Source organism: Ptychodera flava (assembly GCF_041260155.1).
Source record: "Ptychodera flava strain L36383 chromosome 3 unlocalized genomic scaffold, AS_Pfla_20210202 Scaffold_27__1_contigs__length_13241970_pilon, whole genome shotgun sequence".
Lineage (NCBI taxonomy): Eukaryota > Metazoa > Hemichordata > Enteropneusta > Ptychoderidae > Ptychodera > Ptychodera flava.
Window position 1 is genome coordinate 3169589 of NW_027248281.1, and position 19265 is coordinate 3188853.

Below are 19265 nucleotides of genomic sequence, written 5' to 3' on the forward strand. Positions count from 1 at the left end.
ATGTGTTTTTTCGATCTAATACCAGACTAAAGCATTACGTGTGTTTTAAAAAGTCGGGTTTTCACTGCTGCATTTCGATGGGTGCTGACTTTGTCGTCTCCAGAGTAAAACGCATATTTTAGTTGGGATTTTCTGTCTCTGTCCATTGTCTTCTCTACGACTCTCTCGCCATCCTTCTGTCTGTCTGTCTGTCTGTCTGTCTGTCTCTCTCTCTCTCTCTCTCTCTCTCTCTCTCTCTCTCTCTCTCTCTCTCTCTCTCTCTCTCTGTATCCAAGTCTTGTTGTCAATATCATGATCATTAGCACATCATGATATGATAATTTTTTAAACAGTCACATATTTAGTTCAAGTAAGACAATGGTAGATGAAACATTAATGGTTTTATCGTACCTCTAATACTTAACGTAGTCATGGATCGAATGAAATCCATTACGTCATCAGATAACGATATTTATTTATGAGAACGGCGGGATAACGCATCACAGACGAGACTTTATGTCAACAATGATATTTCGAGAATTCAATATTTGACCACAGGCCATGCTATTCAATTAGCCGTGTATGACCTCTTTCTCTTGTACACTGTGACTCCAATATGCTTATTAATTTATAACTGCCATATACAGTGTACGACTGTGAAGGGGTACGATTTATCGACAGAGCCTTGAATACATCGTTAACACACATTGTGTATGAAATAACACTTATTTACATGAAACTGATAATAGATTATTTGGTATCTGGAAAACTTACGTTAAATCTTAAAAAACGAGTCAATATTGAGAATCAGACACACAATATTTATCTTTTACGCCACAAGTGAGTAATTTGGTCTCTTAATGTTTTTGATAACAACAACATTTATGTGTAACCGTTGAAAATGCATGTCTGTCATATCACGCAGGCGAGATAAAGCGCCAACAGTTTTCCTGACGATGGAAGAGATACAAACCGTGATGAAAACCAACTGTCATTCGTTCATCTCTGAACCAGTTACAGAGCTACAAAGGATCGCAAAGCAGACAGACAAAGAAACATGCAGTAAAATAAACTGACTATCACTGCAACCCTTTAATCAAGTCATTTCTTTGTTAGAATGTTGATCCGACAACTAGACCTTCAAATGACCCTATAATGTACGGTACTCGGTGGTTCATCGACAAATTTAAAGTTCTTACGTTTTGAAGTTTCCCAAGTGAATATCTCCAGCTTTCACCCTCGATTATTGAAAGGATATTACACATGTTTTCACCGGAATGAACAGTAAAACTATTCTCTAAAATGTCAAGTATGTGCACAGAATATATGAATAGATTTAAAGAAAACGAACAGAGCTGTATGTCATTATTGTGAAAGAAATCTCTACTAATGACATTTAAGTGTGCCTTTAGTTGTCTTCTAATTTTAATGAGGTGGCTTAGAAAGTTAATTGAGCTTGATCCTACTTGGCGTGATGTCGAATATATGTTGGGGTATTTGTAGCAGAAATCGTGTTGTCAAATTAATACCTGTCATGAATAGAGGAAGTTCACAATGGCACTGCAGTGAAATCGTAAATGTTTGTGGTTGTTTAACCTTGACATCAACTGTGCGCTGACAGAATACGTTATCTTCATGCTGATGCATATGTATCCTTCACGTTGTAAATATTTCAGTGTACGTAGCAATCAAATTTAAATGTCCCATCTTCATAGTCTTATCTCTTCATTAATTTTATCACGAGAGAAGTGTTAAACATTTTTTTCGCCTGGAGTCCACACAATGCATATTACCTACGGCAGTGTTCACGAGATTGTAAACGTTTCACAAAAGTCTAATTACATTTTCTCTCACGAGAGACATTCTAAATCACCTTATATGTTTCCTTTCACAGGAGATGCCTGACAGAGCATTGCATATTCTCTATGACTTCATTTACCGAAAGCCCCAACTGACAACCATGTTCGGTCCTACATTTTCAAAGGTTGCCTCAGTCGTCAATAGAGTAGCCGCCGAATATAACATTATACAGGTAACGTTTGATGTTATGCTTCCTTAAATTCAATCACGTGATTAAGATTGACTACAAATCGCATCATCGGTTCAATTCTTTTTATGAAGTTGTCAATCCCGCGGATATTGGATTAAAGACAAACAGGCTCGAGATTTAGTGGTTTGGTCTACTTGTTGTTCAATAATAAACATATAATGATCTCCATCACCGATGTTGCTATGTTTATTCCTTCGCTAGAAGTTAACAGCTGCATGTCAATTTACTGAGTGTGTGCAGTGCTTCCATTTACACTGCTGTTCAACTCACGACCAGACGCACTTTGTCGTATGGAATTACAATGGAAATCAATCTACAAATTCACTATCTACTCTCATTTACAAATACCTTCGTTTTAATAGCAATTAATTGGTTCACACTTCAAAGCCAAAAGACTCAGTGCTTTTGCAGTATGAATCGGAAATTGTTTATCAGCTCAGTGAGAAACAGTTCTTGTTGAATTTGGCAAGAGTGAAACAAAACTACTAGATTGTTCTCAAAATAATCATTTTTTGAATTTGGTTCTTTTAATTGGCAAGGCGTATAGAATTCCAGATACTACTCTGTGTAAATTGAATCTTGGTTCTGCATAAACATAACGATTAACCTTTGCAGTTATCAAATAAGAGTCCTTGCAAATCTGTGGTAAAATTATTTGAAGATCGACAGCAAGTGTAATCTTCACATAGATTGCTTTGGTCATTTTAATGTGCATCTGCGGACAGACATTAAAGTGTCATCGAAATAAGTTTGTTCGATTTTATTTGCTGGGGATCAAGATTATTTTAAAGTCCTTGAGCTCTTATAGCAACGTACATGTAGATTTCAGAAGATGCTGTACTGTTACGATGTTGACCTCAAAAAGAAGGAATCCGCCCTAATTGGTGGTCACGTGTGTTGCAGTGATATTTACAGCTTGATAAATCCACAACCTTTGTGTAAGTCAGCAGCATTGCGTGGGCACTTCAAGTTTTGCACAGAAAATCATTGGGATCAGTAAAGTAATGTGTGCCTTACCCAAGGATATTTCGCTTGCTATTCTGATGGCCAGATTACTGACACGGTGTTAATCTTGATTTGACAGATTGGCTACGCTTCGTCACCGTCACTGCGTGATAAGGTGGCATACCCACTTACTGTCCAAATCTACCCAGTGGATGATGAATTAAATCCGGCCAGAGTTCAATTCATCAAGTCTTTCAAATGGAGTCGCGTCGCCATAATTTTCGATGATATTGAATACTTTCGTTCGGTAAGATAAAGTTCTGACCTAAGGTTTCAATCCTGTGAGATTTTCTAACAAGTTAGTATCTCTGCAGATACAAATATTGCTGTAATCATAAGGCGGCATTTGCAAATACTCGAAGGGAAAGCTGGAAGAATTCATTTTATGTCATCCAATAGCTCCAATGTTAATAATAATAAACACATTTTCGAAATATTTTATTGTATTTTAAGACTTTCATTTGAAAAAAAGTTAAATATTGTGAATGCCCTTGAATTTTCATACGAAAAATAACAATTAGACCTTGTAACAGGGGAAAAAGCTGTAATTGTTGACATTTTTCAATATTTCAATTCTATGTATAAATTACAGTCTCTATTTCCATACGGCATGCTGGAAGTCCCAATATTCACCTTGTCAACAACGTCTACATGTGTATATATTATTGTCGATGACTGAATTTAAGTCCAGATTGAAAGTCATTTGTCAATGATACAAATGCATTGTACATATACACAGGCTGTGTCGGTAAGTTGGATACTGAATACTTCAACATAATACTATCAATACTATTACTTGCATAGCACAACAATTGCACTTAAACTTGCCATTTAAAATCATCTATAAAAACAATCATTAGAAATACGAAATCCATAAAATTGTTTCAAAAAGGGTACAGAAGGGCTCAAAATAGCCTCTAAAAACCCACAAAATCTCAAGGACGGCTTGGGGCCCCTCGATACCCCCCACCCCCCCCCCCCCCGTCGATGACTTTAGGTCATCAGCCTCGGCAACTATAAATGGTTGCAACACCAGCCAGTTGTTTAGCCTGTTGATAAACAAATTAGTGAAAGTAACAAGTGATTGAAGTAGTTACAAAGTGCAAAAATACTGAGAAACAGATATGACAATTTTAGTTTAATATTGTTGGCTCAGTAAATGTTTGGCCATATAAATTAGGGGGATTTTTTAAGAGTTTTGATCATACAGAAAGGTGGAAATTAAAATACTTTTGAGGGTATTGAAACGAATTAAGATTTCAATCGCAATTCCTCCAGCACCCTGTACCCAGCATTTGTGAATGCAGTCTTATTGTGCTAAAGTGATGGTCAATCGAATTAAACCAGATTAATCAAAATAACGCTATCGTTGAAAGTTGATCGGATGGTGTTAAAATAAGCCAAGATATAAATGTTCTTACATTTGTGACGACAACAAAGTAACACGTGACCACAGGAAAACGTTAAAACAAAACTCAAAGTGAAGCAGAGTTGATAGTTGTAATATCAGTACGTTTAACGCTGCTATCTCTTATCAGTCCCAATGGGTTCTTCGGTATGTTGTATAGAACTACCCAACAGGCACCAGGTGATGGTCTACGTTCTATATAGGGTTTGTGGTCCAATGATATATTGTAAGTACAGAGCTAGTGTGTGCTTATACTGGCTTAGACAGCACAGGAGAAAATAATGTCACAGAGTATTGTACAAAGTCGAGAGGTGACATGTTGATTACGGGTCAGAAGTTTCAGATGGAGTCGAAACTCGTGTTCAAATTGTGTAGCAATAAACTTTGGATAGACAAAAATTAAATGCTCTTACTTCTGCTTCTCCTTATTCTGCATTCATTCTTTTAAAGGCGATTCTTTTGATTTTCAAAATCGTTGTGGGCATGTCAGTTGAACAAGCCACATTGCAAAAAAACCCTAGTCCTTATTACAAAGTAATAAGACAGTCTACTCATCACCAATGAACTGTAAAGGGTTATACGATGACCGGGTAACTTAGCTCTTGAAATATTTCGCTTGAGCTCATCTCACTCTAACTAAAAATTCACTCCGACCACTTACGTTACACACATGATTTCATTTTTCCTCAACATTTATTCTTTCAAAGAAACTGCACTTTCTCAGCGCACTTCAGACGGCAATGAAGTACAATTTACTGTATTTGTAACGACAAAACTATCGGTTATTCATCCATTCAATCAACAGATGTTTGCTGAATATAATCAGCTTCTCATATACGATCGATCTGGACGATGAGTAAAATCCAGAGCTTTCAAACATAACTTTTCAAGACAAATAGCATTGGTGGCAAAGGCAAGGGGGCGTATCTAATCAATTATATGGTGTACGCACATGTATACCATGTCATCGACATCTGTCACCATGGCAATCTACAACGTAGTACATTATAGCATTTGTGTCATTTCCTAGGGAAGTAACAAATATCGATGCAATTGAAATAAATTTGTTTTTGCGAGAAATTTCAGTCAATACGTCTTCCATTCCTCTTACGTACAACAGTGTGAGTATATGCATTCAAGTGTTTAGGAAGATTTACACAAGTCTTGCCTTGTTACGTGCTGATGTTTTGCTCTTAAAACGAAAGTAACTTGGTCAAATAATAAATTTTACAAGCATGACATGGACTAAGCATTTACAGTTCATTGGTTTCTCTTGTCGATGCAGAATATGAAGAATCTAGTACAGTTACTGACTGATGAAGAAATAGATATCATAACGATGGAATCAATATCCCATGACCCAAGTTTACAGGTTCAAAGTTTAAAGGTCAGTATTTAAATTTCACAGGTAGAACAACGATTTCCAGCTTGCGTGTGCATTAATGGATGTTGAATAAGAATGCTGTTGACTTGTCACCATTTCAAATCAAAATTATTTCTACGGATGGCATGGGTGGCAAAATGTACCAAAAGAGCTTAAAGGGTCAACGCAGACTAAAGTAGTTTAATAATAGATCACATGAAGTCAAGCCAGGCCTTTAGTTTTAAGTGTCTTATCACAATATCGGTATATGAGATTATCGAAACGAATGACAGTCCTATCCCCAGTCTGCGTAACGTGATGAATGGTGGGCGAACGAACTGTCAGAAGAGGGGAGGTAATTGAATTCTCGGGTCAAATCACCGAGTATAAGAATGCCAATCCATATTGTTAGCATTAGGATTTGTAAAGTTAGCTGTAGCTCCAACCTATCGTAATTATGCTTGCTTTATGCAGAGACACGACGCCAGAATTATTTTCCTCTTGGCCTACATGGAAGAAACCTTTACCGTATTCTGTCAGGTTGGTACATCAATGACTGTAATTGATAGATTGTAGATTGAGCTTTTGACTGAATATTTTGAAGCATGTACGATCAAGTGACTGCAGTCAATCCACGGACACTTCAAGTTGTCACCTGTGATATGTGTATTTTGCGAATTAGCGTGTGCAAGTCAATTGTATATCCTCGGTAAATACTCCTCTGTTATAACAGTGTGTGCTGGGAGAGATGTCGGGCAATTCTGAATCTTTGTAGAATGCTATAGGGCTTTAGTGAACGTTGCATACAAACTCAGACCAGTGATTCACCCTTCTTCAGTTAATCCAGTGTCATGAACGATAAACTACTCAGCTTTATCTATGATCTGTGCTTCCATACATGCTGCAGGCCTGTTTGCATAGCTAGTATCTGACAGAGAAATCAACGTAATCATGAACACACATTCAGTCTACCGTACGCGTGTTTCTACTTGTGTGAACATTTTCAACGCACAAAATGTGCAATGATAATATTTTTTCAAGTCGCGATCGTCATCGGCGTTCTGGTCGGCGCTGGCGTTCTCGCAGAAAATGTTGATATGTGTTCGAAGGAGGTTTTGTTGAGGTATTGATAGAAGGGTTATTACATTGCAGTCTTGTTAATAGCCTAGAATGTAAATCGATGTAAGGTTGTTGCTGATCGAAGCTACACCGTAAGCACAGATCAAACCCGTAAGTACACTTTCAGAAACATATTATCGAAAACATCTCTTATTTGGATTCATGGATGGCTGACTGTGTTATTTAAAAAAAATAAAACGTCTCCTTAACCGCATAATACCGATATAACGGTATTTGCTGATAAAACTACCGTAAGATGAGCAAATTAAACAAAGTAATGACTGTGACTACGCTGAACTTTATGCGGCTTTACAGAGTGTGTTGCTTTATAAAATACAACAGCTGTAACTGGATCTCATGTAGGCTACATCGAAGACTGTAGCGAGCATCGAGAATGTGTTTGTAAAGTATTAATTTTGTATGTAGTACCATCTCCCATATATGTTAGCACATACAGAACAGGTTAACCAATAAGAAGACAATGCCAAGTATGGAAGGAAAAAATATATTACCCCGTCATCGACAAAGTCCAAAATAAACACAAATCTTCGAAACTGTATTCAAAACATTCTAACACATGAAATAATGCAAAGACAGAAATCATAATAAAATTCACTTGCTTGTTAGGGTACGCGAGATTTCGGAATCCAAATGGTTCGTTTCTGACAAAAAAGCAACATGTATTTGTGCCAGGATTAAAGTTCACGGAAATAAAGATTTGGTCAGTAACAACGGAGGCGTTCACATGTCAAACCAAGAACCTTAGAGTAGTCGACACACAGCGTTTCGCATCGATCACTAGTAAGCTAGGGTGTCTTCAGATTAGGGTTTTTGATGGACTCCATCGCTACAGGCTCCCTGGAAATATCTTTTATTATAAAGTCACCAGTACTGATTTCAATGGTGTACGGCGATTTCAAACCTAGCGACATTCTTGTTTTAGATTGACATTTGTATTCTTCGTTCAATTGTTCTAGGCGGTCTCTAATCATTACAAGTATTGTATCGCCTTAACAAGAGAATGAGATTCATGTAGCATTGTCATCACAATCGGATGATCACCTAGAATTTCTGCGTTTATACTCATGTATGCAACTCAATTTTGGCTTTTGCTTCAGACAGTCGAGGGACTGCAGTCCCATTGCATCAACCAGTAAAATGATCATGGCAAAAGACGGGTAAACATGCCTGACCGTTTACATTGTTCTCTGCTCGAGAGATCATGATACACATCGTGGAGAATAAGGTGTGACCTCGTACGTGTGACTGTATACGTGCTAAGTGTATTAAGGCGGTATCAGACGTAGTGTAATTAACATTTCAGGGAGGCCTAGAACACAAATGTTAATTACCTTTACAGATCGAGAAAAAAAATTATACGCGCGTAATTGTTTCAGTAACCCACACTGCGGTGAGATATTTGGGAACACACTCTGCGCCATGACACTTGTGACGTCTTCACATTTCACGAATGCTATGATTTGACTTTTCTTTATAAACAAACAACCAAACAAACACATTAACATACGACACTGCTTATTTTTCTGAATCGAAATTATCTGATAAGCATGTAAATGTTTCATTCGGTGAAACTTAGTTTGTTCTCAATTTCTTGGAAGGCCTATCTGGAGGGTATGTACGGTCGTAAGTATGTTTGGATAATTCCTGGATGGCTGTACGACTTCAGCTGGGATAGCTGGGATAAGTTTGATTGGAAAACTATACCATGCAACAGGGAACAGGTGCGAGAAGCCATGGACGGCTACATAGGTTTTGTAGCAGATCCGTATTTAGATGATCTGGACGAGATCGACTTCAATGGTGTGGTAGGTTCCAGCCAGCATAGATGGCGCACTTGTGAAGCATTTTAATTAACTATGTTCTCGTACAATTCAAGTGCCAAGTAACCGAAATAAAGATGTCAGTTTTATAACTTGTTAAACGATTCCTATGCAAGTTTAAGAGCCAAGATTTCCATATGACAACTTTGTAATTTAAAGTCCAACTATTGAATCATCGGGCAAACGTTAGTCTATTTCATATTCAAGCAATACAATTTAACAACTTTTAGGGGCCGTCTTCCATCCCTGGTTCTCGCATCAGTGCTCGTTGATATTGACTATTTACGTTATGTTTGTCTTTTCGTCTCCTTTAAAAGCTGTTTTCAGTTAGTTGGGTAAGCTGATAAAATACCTCGCCCTTTTAAATGTTACTAGAATGCTACAACAGTCATACGCGTCGTGCCAAATGCCTACCAATATGTACTCTTGCATATTTTTACGTTGGCATTCCATAAGCTTAGAGTTTTGATATCCTTTAACAGTTTGCATCGTTACAATATTTCAGATATTCAGCCGAGGATTTTAATGTCAAATTTCAGGAAACAGTGAATGTACGTGCATTTTTAATGTCTCATCTACTCTGCAGAAACCATCGACTTCACAAAAACAGTTTATTGCATCAATAATGCAAATCAACATGGACTTGACTTTGTCTTATGATGCTATCATGGTTATGGCGTTAGCAATGAACGCTTCCTTAAGTCTACTTAGCCAACAAACGCCAAGGCGAAGACTGGAAGATTTCACCTACGATAATGAAGACATGGCTTACTTACTTCTACAGGAAATCATGAAACTCGACTTTACCGGAGCATCGGTAATTATTTCTCATCACTGTGACGGAAAACAACTTGAAGCGCTTAAAATAATGAATAGAGATTTGCATGGCTGTAATTCTGCCTGATCCTTGATACACTTCTGAGTTGACGAAATCAAAAAACACTACTCTCATGAAAATGACATAGATACATGAAAGGTACCGATTTTGATGTAATTTTGAATAAAATCATGGAATGTATAATTCAGTTGGCCTTAGTCTTTGCAATCACCAGGCTATTTGATATTTCAAATGAGTCTATATCAAGTCTATATCAAGTCTATTGTCCACAGTAACGAACTGGCAAGTCTTTTTCGGAAAAGTGATTGAAACTTCAATAAATAATTACAGTGGTTACACAATTTGATTGCAGGGTAAAGTGAAATTTGATGAACGGTACAGCCGACAAAGCAATGTTGGAATTGAACAATATCGAGGTTGGTTTGTGTTATGACATCTATAGTTGATTGACTTCAACAGCTTACTAGGTCTTTACGAACGCTGTTGGTGTGTACCATATTTAGCTTTTGTCTAGAAACCCGATCAATACAACTCAAACTCAATTATGAGCAACGATGTAGGTTTCAAAGAACAAATGACAGCACATGATACAGTAGAGTCACTTCGTTCACGGCCTTTTAAGAAGACATTGAGATTGTGTGCAATATGTTGAATATGTATGTTTTTCTTTTTGGTTTTATTTGACATCCTTTAGGGGGCAACGTCACAACAATTGGCAAATACAAAAATGACCTTGGCATTATTGACTGGTATTCAGGAGTTCAGTGGCTAGGCAAGTGACAAATCATTTCATACGATATTTTGAATTAATTATAATTAATGTTATAACTTCAATTTTCCCTTTGATACTTTACTTGCAGTGTCATTCGTAAAAGTAATTAGCGACTCAAAAATCAAAGTTTTGAATGTTTGCTAATTCTATGAACATTAAAACTTCAATCTGTCCTCTCCCATGGTAAAGAGTAGAAAGTAGTCTCGATGTGCAAAATATTTGTATTACACAAGCAAAATCGCTCAAAAGTTTATCGATGTTTGATTTTCAAAATTACAGTGATTTCCTCACAACTCTGCGAGAAAAATCAAGTTTTTGCTTTTTCAAAAACATCAAGACTATGACAACTGAAGTTTGTGAACAGGTCTCAAAATAAACCCACACAAGCTGTAAATAAGAAGTATTATCTAGTTGTGAATAAGAAATCAAGTCCTAAGTCTACGTGATCAGAGTTTAGATGCACGTCGAGGGGATGTACGTACTGCGTAGAAATTCAGTACACGATGACGTCTCCATATTTAAGGTGACGTCATCTAACAGATAGTTTACATTGTTAAATGTTTTAGAATACAGCGGATTATCCTTGCTCAAATGTTCGGTCTCAAACAATTTCACATGAGTACATGTACAATGCGTGCATTTCCATGACAGTAAGAAAATATCGTATCGTGCGTTTCGGAATATCTCATGGCAACGGTGAAACCGATGATTGTCAGACTTCAGACTGATTCTTGTAGTTTCCCATTTCGTCATCTCTCATCCACGAATCCTTTGACAACACTGTCTACGCACTTCCAGTCTCCAAGCTTAAATCACTTTTTCTCCTCAGATGGCGGTAACCCTCCTGTCGATGGCATTACGTTGATAAATACACCTGAGTCAATGTCACGAGTTCATCGTCTAATAATGTGGTCTATAGCTGGATGTGGTTGCTTGACGGCCGTTGCCATGTTAGTGATCAACATTGTCTACAGAAATGCTAAGTAAGTTTGCTCTATTCTACAACAGTTGAAACATCTCAGTCTTGGTGATCATATTATGCATACATTGACATGAAACATTCACAGAGTCGTACTCTATAGCGACCGTGTGCTGTGTTTTTAACTTACAAACTCAATTTCCAATTTGTGAAAAATATTTTCCAAAACGTTCATCTTCCTTCCCTTAAATATACCGGTTAATAATACTTAATGTTTAAAGAAATTATTACATCGTTACTCATTGATGTTTAATCTGATCAATGTCGTAATCTTTGCCTTTGTCTTTTAGAGCCATCAAAATCTCCAGTCCCCCACTGAACAATTTCACCGCTGTTGGCTGTCTTTTACTGTATGCTGGCGTTTTTATGTTCGGAATTGACATCGGTATATCAACTAATGTACAACTATTACTTGCATCTTGCTGGGTAAGCTGGTCAATAACTTCCATGACATTCATTGTCATTCACCTGAGCACGCCCAACTTTAATGTCTTATATTAAAGGGCATTGACAATGTCATTGTCGAGAACGGTGAACCTTGTGTACCTCCTACAAAGAATGGCAACATCAGAATCGATAAGTATGGCTACTATACATATTCAAAATCAGAGACGAAGGAACAAGTCTGGAAGCTTTAGTTTGTCGTTATCAGAACCAGCTGTATTTGATGATAGTTAGGGGACTTTTATGTGAGATTCATAGAATATTTAAGAGACCTTTCATCGAGTATCACTCTCTTTACACTAGATTCGTCTCATACTGCTTAGTGTCGGACTTTCACTGAGCTTTGGTGCGCTGTTCATGAAAACATATCGAATCCACGTCATATTCAATGAAGCTTTGACTAAGATGAAGATGACCGTAGGTAACAGCTTATTTCTATTTGAACATTGTTTGTTGGAATGCCTGCTATTGCTGTCCATTAGCTTGTCTGTGTTTGTCCCAGCATACACAATTACTCTACTCAGAGAAACCACTACTCATTACCAGTTGGGCAAACACACATCTCTCCCTTGGTTTACGCCAATTAACAATATCTCTATCTGTCAAAAATTGCAGCGCAAAATTTCAATGCTTTTGCTTTTAGGTGAGTGGAATTTACATTCACGAATTGTGAATAAATGGAGTGGTAAATTAAGGCAGATTCCATTGTAAATCAACGTATTATCTCTCTTTATATCGCCGTATGCATACATACTCCTTGGTGATTTGCAAAAATCATGTGACACTTTTCAATCGATTTCAACCTGAAATTGAAATAATTATAATGACACGGCAAATAAAGGTAGGTAATATTGCAGGTTGATAGGCTAGGATTGAAATGTCAATTTTTGTCTCTGAACATTATTAGTACGCCTTAGCTTCAACGTCTGTATTGCTAACAAGACACAGGTTTTTCAAATTGACTCGTTCTCATTGAATAATGATGAAGCGAATTCTATAGAGTATTTTTTTTCATGAGGGTCCGTGCAATTATTGTGTTGATGTCTCCGCAAGAATCCCGCGACAGAAATTTGAAAAAAAAAACGATTTAGAAAAAGCTACTGTAGACGTCGTTTTCTTTGACAAGACTACACATTTGCTTCAAAATTTGTGAAAAATTCTTCTTGACGATATCTGCGCTTTTTATCTCTTACAGGTTTACAAGTGTTGCATATGAAAATATTATTATCATAAGAGACAGAATTAGCTATGAAATAAGTTAGGGTCTTCTTGCCGTACGACAGATTCTGCTTTCAAAATGTACAGTTTTGTCCGTGTGCAAGACGAAAGCACTTGAGGGAACTAATGATGTTAAGTTACATGTGTAGGATCGTTTATTCCAAGAAATATCCAGGCTCCATAGAGGATTTTTATCTGGTATTTTGCTTTTACTTCTCTTTTGTTATGACAAATTGGTGTTCTAAAATTTGAGATTTCTTTAAAAACTTTTCCTGACCACATCACAACGTGATACACTGCATTTCATCCCATCATATTTCAATCCCCAAAGTGTACGTATCATGTCCAGTGGTAGGCCAGCAGAATAGACAAGCATATATTCTTAACACATAACGATATAATTTCAACATTTGAATGTAACCGATAAATGGTCAACAGCATTTAATGAAACATTTTTTTTGGTATACCACGTTTTTTTTCAGAATTTGCCGGACAGTAAACTCATTGGTGGAATTATTCTTCTAGTGTTTGTCGACATCATTATATTCGTTCTATGGATTATTTTGGATGATATGCAAATAGTAAAGGCCCACCTTGAACCGGTGGTAAGTATTGCATAGTCCTACCCTGAATAAGTTGTAAATATTGAATAGTCCCACCTTGACCCAGTGGCAACTATTGGATAGTCCAACCTTGAACAATGACATATATTAACTTATAGTCCTACGTTTAACCAGTAGTAAAAGTAGAATTGGCCTACATTGAACTAGTTGTAAGTATTGAATAGTCCTACCTTGAACTAGTTGTAAGTATTGAAAAGTCCTACCTTGAACTAGTTGTAAGTATTGAATAGTCTTACCTTGAACTAGTTGTAAGTATTGAATAGTCTTACCTTGAACTAGTTGTAAGTATTGAATAGTCTTACCTTGAACTAGTTGTAAGTATTGAATAGTCCTACCTTGAACTAGTTGTAAGTATTGAATAGTCTTACCTTGAACTAGTTGTAAGTATTGAATAGTCCTACCTTGAACTAGTTGTAAGTATTGAATAGTCTTACCTTGAACTAGTTGTAAGTATTGAATAGTCCTACCTTGAACTAGTTGTAAGTATTGAATAGTCCTACCTTGAACTAGTTGTAAGTATTGAATAGTCCTACCTTGAATCAGGGTCAATAATGAACATGTCGACATGATATAAAAGGGGTGTGTTTAGACTATCAATAGAAACCAAGGAAACCTCCATAGTTTTTTTTCTAGTCCTGGGTGCCAGTTTGAAGGGGTAGATATAACGCGTACTTTTATCCATTGCCAGTGGATGATACGCTCAATAACAAGATGAAGTCTTTAGCTTTATCGCTCTAAAACAATAAACAAAAACAATGCGATCGAATAAATAATAAAGCAGGAGACATTAAAATGTAAAAACTCGTGTAAAAAGACACGGTAAAGATCTACATTTTTCTGACGTAAAATATGGTCTCATTTCGCCACGCTATATTCTATTCTATTCCAGTTTGACGAGACCAATCCTGAATTGGAGATCTATTTGGTTCCTGAAATCTATCACTGTTCTTCCAGATATTCACTCTATTTTTCCATTGCCTTATATTGCTACAAAGGCTTTATACTTCTGTGGGGCGTATTTCTTGCCTGGGAGACAAGACGGGTCTCTCTGACACAACTCAATGACAGTGAGTATATATCATGTGCGAACACCGACGATCTTTTCGTGTTGTTGGGTTTTTTCTTGCCATGGAGATCACTGGCACGCCATCATTAATTTCCTTATACATTTCCCAGTGATCCATTTTTTTCATGGAATATTTGTCGATGACGTTACTAAAAGTATTTTATTAGATATGTAAATATAAATATTGTAATCATTTCAGATTTGAAGATGCAAATTTTTTATTTATTTATTTACTGGCTGGGAACAACGGGCTTTCGCCCAATTACAGTTCCAGCAAAAGAAAAAGAAACTAACAAAGAGCACAACAATGAAACAAAGACAGTAACAACACAGTTAAAAAAAACAATCAATGGTAAAAAATACAGATCTAAAAAGAATAAACATTATTAAATAAAAATCTGCGAAATTGCCCATAGTTACAATTAAAAATATCAAAAGTCTCATTGTTTAAAATACTATTCAAATTTTTCATAGCTCTCTGTAAAAATGCTGAGGAATGAGCAATGACTCTTGATACATTAGGTTTAAAATGTTGTTTTGAGCGCAGAGTGCGGGAAGGCACATGCAGACAGATACGCTCTAGAATTTCGGAGCTGTTATAAAAAGAGAACATACATTTGTAAAAGAAGGTGGCATCCATAAAACTCCTACGCTCTTGTAGAGATGGGATTTTGAAGAAGGTACAGAGTTGTTGTAGTAGCCAGATGAGTAGGTTATGCCAGTTTTACCGCACAAGTATTTGAGAAATTTACACTGAACTCTTTCGAGACGGTGAATGAGATACTGCTGGTGTGGAGACCATACTTGACTGGCATACTCAAGCTGGCTCCGGACAAGTGTTATATACAGGGTTTTGAGGGTGTTGACATTGCTAAAATTACGTGAGTTACGTTTTATAAAACCTAGCAGCTTGAAAGCTTTTACAGTAATTGTATTAATGTGCGCAGAGTAGTTTAGATTTTGGGTGAGAAGAACACCAAGGTCTTTAACTGATGTTACTCTGCATAAATGAATGCTGCTCTCTTTATATTCAAATCATGATGTCCGTTTCTCAAGTTTTATTCATCGTACTTAGACAGACAAAATTTATGCGCCTAATGATGCGTGAAACTCGAGTGAGAGATATGTGAGCCAAAAATAGTTGATTTTTCTCAGTTTTTCTGTCATGTTGTTCTATTAAGACCTATTAAGACAGGCAATGTGTTTGCTTTGTTCGTTTGCATTTCTACAAAAATGTGGTAGAAGGTACCATCTATGAGAACTATGACGCACCTCTCAGTGTTTGATATGCTAGGTGTGATTTGTGAGTGAACGTATTGCAAGGCTGCGTTCACAAATAACGGTGAGGGCGAGTGCTGGAGGACTCGTGATTTAATTTTTTTTCGGATTTCCCCTCAATACCAAGTCCACCAAATAAATACTAAGAAATATTGAAAAAATATCAACAGTCGCAGCTTCTGCCCCGTCACTAGGCCCACTTTTGAAACGAAAATATCATACGTTTAGATTTTTTCGAGATAAAAGTTATAAAATTTGACAGATTGTTCTGGACTTTATTTTATTATTACTAACATTAGAACAATTGGATGGCATTATTCATTTATTGAATTACCTACCAAACCGACATGGAATGGGAAAATGTAAAAGTAAAAGGGAACAATACATGTTTAGGCCCCCGTTAGGTAGGGCAAAACTTTCAAGTCCCCCCTCTACTACCCCCAAGACTTTCGAACCTCCTCAATTCCTCCAGCCCCCCCTTTTTTGTGAACGCAGCCTAAGCGTGTGATTAAGATGCTTGAGATAGCTTTGAACAAAAGAAAACGATCACGACATCTACTTGTGCCAGTAATATAAATCTAAATTCCTTGAACATATTTTCATTTTTTCTTTTTCATTCATCCAAGGTACGTACATCGCACTATCCATCTATACAGTCTTCGTTACCTGCACAATCGTACTTCCGGTTCTCTATCTGAAAGGAAATGACGTCACGTTTACGTTTACCTTCCTGACATCGGCCATTATCATCGTCAATACAGCGATACTATCACTGGTGTTTGTACCAAAAGTATGAATTTTGTATTTTACAAGTTATTGCTGTAATAATATAATGAACTTCTTAACCTTTTTCATTTTTGTGTCTGCAGCTATTGTGAGTAAAAGCAAATACTACATAAACATGATAACGGGATATCTACTTTACAGCGAATATAGCCCGTTAAAATAAAATGTATGAAATAATTATTGTCGCGAGAAATATGTTTGCTACTTAATTCCACTATTGAACAAAGATGAAATATCAATCTCTATTATGATTCTAATTGATTCAAGTGATTTATCAATGTGTCATTGTTGTAGACTGTTAAACTGCACGATTTATTTTTATTGGTAGATTCTACTTCTGAACAAAGACCCCGAGTCTCTTACCACCAGTATCATCCACATATCGAGTTCATCGCACTCTGGTGACACAAAGGATACCAGAGACCTGGCAGAGTTGTACAGGAAGGTAAGACAGTTTTGAGTATTAAAACATCGACAAAAAGATAGAAGGAATGACCAAGATTTTGACAATGTGAATGCTCCTCCGAAACAGTACAATCATTCCCAGTCAATAAATATTCTGTTCTCTATTTGTTATGGAAATTGCAAAGTTAAGACAATTTTGCCATGTCTTACTCAAATACATGAACAATGTTTAACCAGTAATACCAGGTAATGACACAAAAAATAGATTTTTTCCCAAATGGAGTGTGTTATCGCCATGGTAAAACCTTTTATCTACACTTTAAGTGAAATTAATATTTGTAAGTCGGGATTATATATCGCTTTTGTTTGTTTCGTCATCGGTGCTAAACTGCTCATCTTTTGTGATTTGTTCTCGGTAAGAAAACTGAAGAATTGCAACATCTACGAAGTAGCCTTATGTCTTGCGGAAATCAAGAATCCTACGACACGTACCTGTAATTGAAATTTTACATTGATTTATCGCGTCACTATGGCAACACAGAAACCACGTGAGGCAGATATTGAACCCTTGAGACGTTCTTAAAACATATCAAATAAATAATAGAAGAATAAAATCAATGAACATTTCCATTTCCTAAAATACCTTAATAGAGAAACTTATTTTGGAATTCAGAATCTTCCAATTTGTGTACAAACAACGGATGACATGTTGTGCAACATAGACTTAATATCAAAGACATTTTTCGATCGATTTCTATCAATGATACTTTCGGTTTTGAAACCACCTTGAAAACTTGTTTTACAGAGAAGTTGTCAAATTGTCAAAGCTCTCCACGAGACTTCTTTTAATTTGGTGTGATTATCCTTTCCCTGATTTCTGTACTGGCAACACGACGATGTGCTGGCTCGTGATAACCTTTCCCAACTCTAATCAGGAAACATAATGATATGTTTAACATTAGAAACATCATGGAAGATTCGTCAATCAGTAGTACTCATGTGGATACATGGTCGTTTAACATAGGACAGGACATGACATCGACAAGACAGGCAGTATATGTGAAATCTTAGTCCTTACAGTAGAGTACAACAACGTAATTTAACATCGTTATCTGTATGACGCAATATTCAATGTCTAATAAAGTAACGGTCTGCGATAAGATTACCCTTCTTCCCGTTTTCAACTGCCATGAACGATCCATTGTTATGATATTGCAAGTCAGTGAGTGTGGGCTTGGCTTTTTGAGAACTAGAGTCACTTCAATTGATCCACCTATTTGTTTCTGTCTTTGATCATGTGATGTTTATTTATACCCTAACGTTTAGCTCTACATTAGAGCTTCATCAGGTATTTTAGAAATAAAAATATGTTTGGTGTCAAGTGTCTAGGATATTTATATCATCAATGTTTAGTCGAAATAGCAAATTTACAGAAAATACCGGTATTTGCGTCCATGACCACTTCAAAAATGCGTCATTTTCTCAACAAATGCAGATTTTTAGTAAATTATAATCAAAGCATGCAAAAGAAATTTCCTCACACAGCAGATCTTAGTCTTCCATCGCTGACAATTTTGTTAGTGTAATTTTTGTAAATGGAGTCACGGAATTCAAACCAAAATACGACAGTTCAGGCAAATTGTTGCATTTTTATGCCTTCTGCGCCATTCTTTTATATAAAAAAGACATCACGTGGATTCCAGGTTTGAAATGTCAGTGGAGACCTCATACAGTATTATATCACTTTGCAACAAGTGGTTATGTTCCGCTTTGTATGACAACAACAGTCAGGGTGCTTTGACATTCGTCGTTCGTATATTGCCCTGACATCATTTCACAGAAGCGAAGTGCGTGTTCTGTATTTCCCCCTGAATGACGATAACACTGATACAAATAACTGTTATAACGCCCAGTCTACGAAATTAATCGAGTGTCGATGTATTGTGAAGCACAGGACACGGGCGGCAAGTTACATGCACTGAGAGGGGACTACGTTGCCCGAAAGACTGCATACTGCATGCTTCGTGGCAAAAACGCTTGGGCCACGTCTAGAGTGAAAATTTGCATGTCAAATACACACAAAACACACCG

The 19265-nt window shown here is 36.7% G+C and overlaps 1 protein-coding gene across 1 annotated transcript in view; it reads left to right on the forward strand.

Moving 5' to 3' along the window:
- The window catches only part of LOC139126506 (gamma-aminobutyric acid type B receptor subunit 1-like), a 36621-nt gene extending 18068 nt beyond the window's left edge, over positions 1-18553 (forward strand). The window contains exons 3-18 of the mRNA XM_070692563.1: positions 1874-2011; positions 3114-3281; positions 5728-5829; positions 6280-6345; positions 8544-8750; positions 9352-9582; positions 9956-10019; positions 10298-10375; positions 11205-11358; positions 11645-11780; positions 12102-12215; positions 13499-13621; positions 14529-14706; positions 16610-16773; positions 17098-17214; positions 17595-18553. Of these exons, the coding sequence (XP_070548664.1) occupies positions 1874-2011; positions 3114-3281; positions 5728-5829; positions 6280-6345; positions 8544-8750; positions 9352-9582; positions 9956-10019; positions 10298-10375; positions 11205-11358; positions 11645-11780; positions 12102-12215; positions 13499-13621; positions 14529-14706; positions 16610-16773; positions 17098-17214; positions 17595-17672 (2118 nt within the window). The 3' untranslated portion in view covers positions 17673-18553. The remainder of the gene's footprint in view (positions 1-1873; positions 2012-3113; positions 3282-5727; positions 5830-6279; positions 6346-8543; positions 8751-9351; positions 9583-9955; positions 10020-10297; positions 10376-11204; positions 11359-11644; positions 11781-12101; positions 12216-13498; positions 13622-14528; positions 14707-16609; positions 16774-17097; positions 17215-17594) is intronic.
- Positions 18554-19265: the final 712 nt, after the last annotated feature.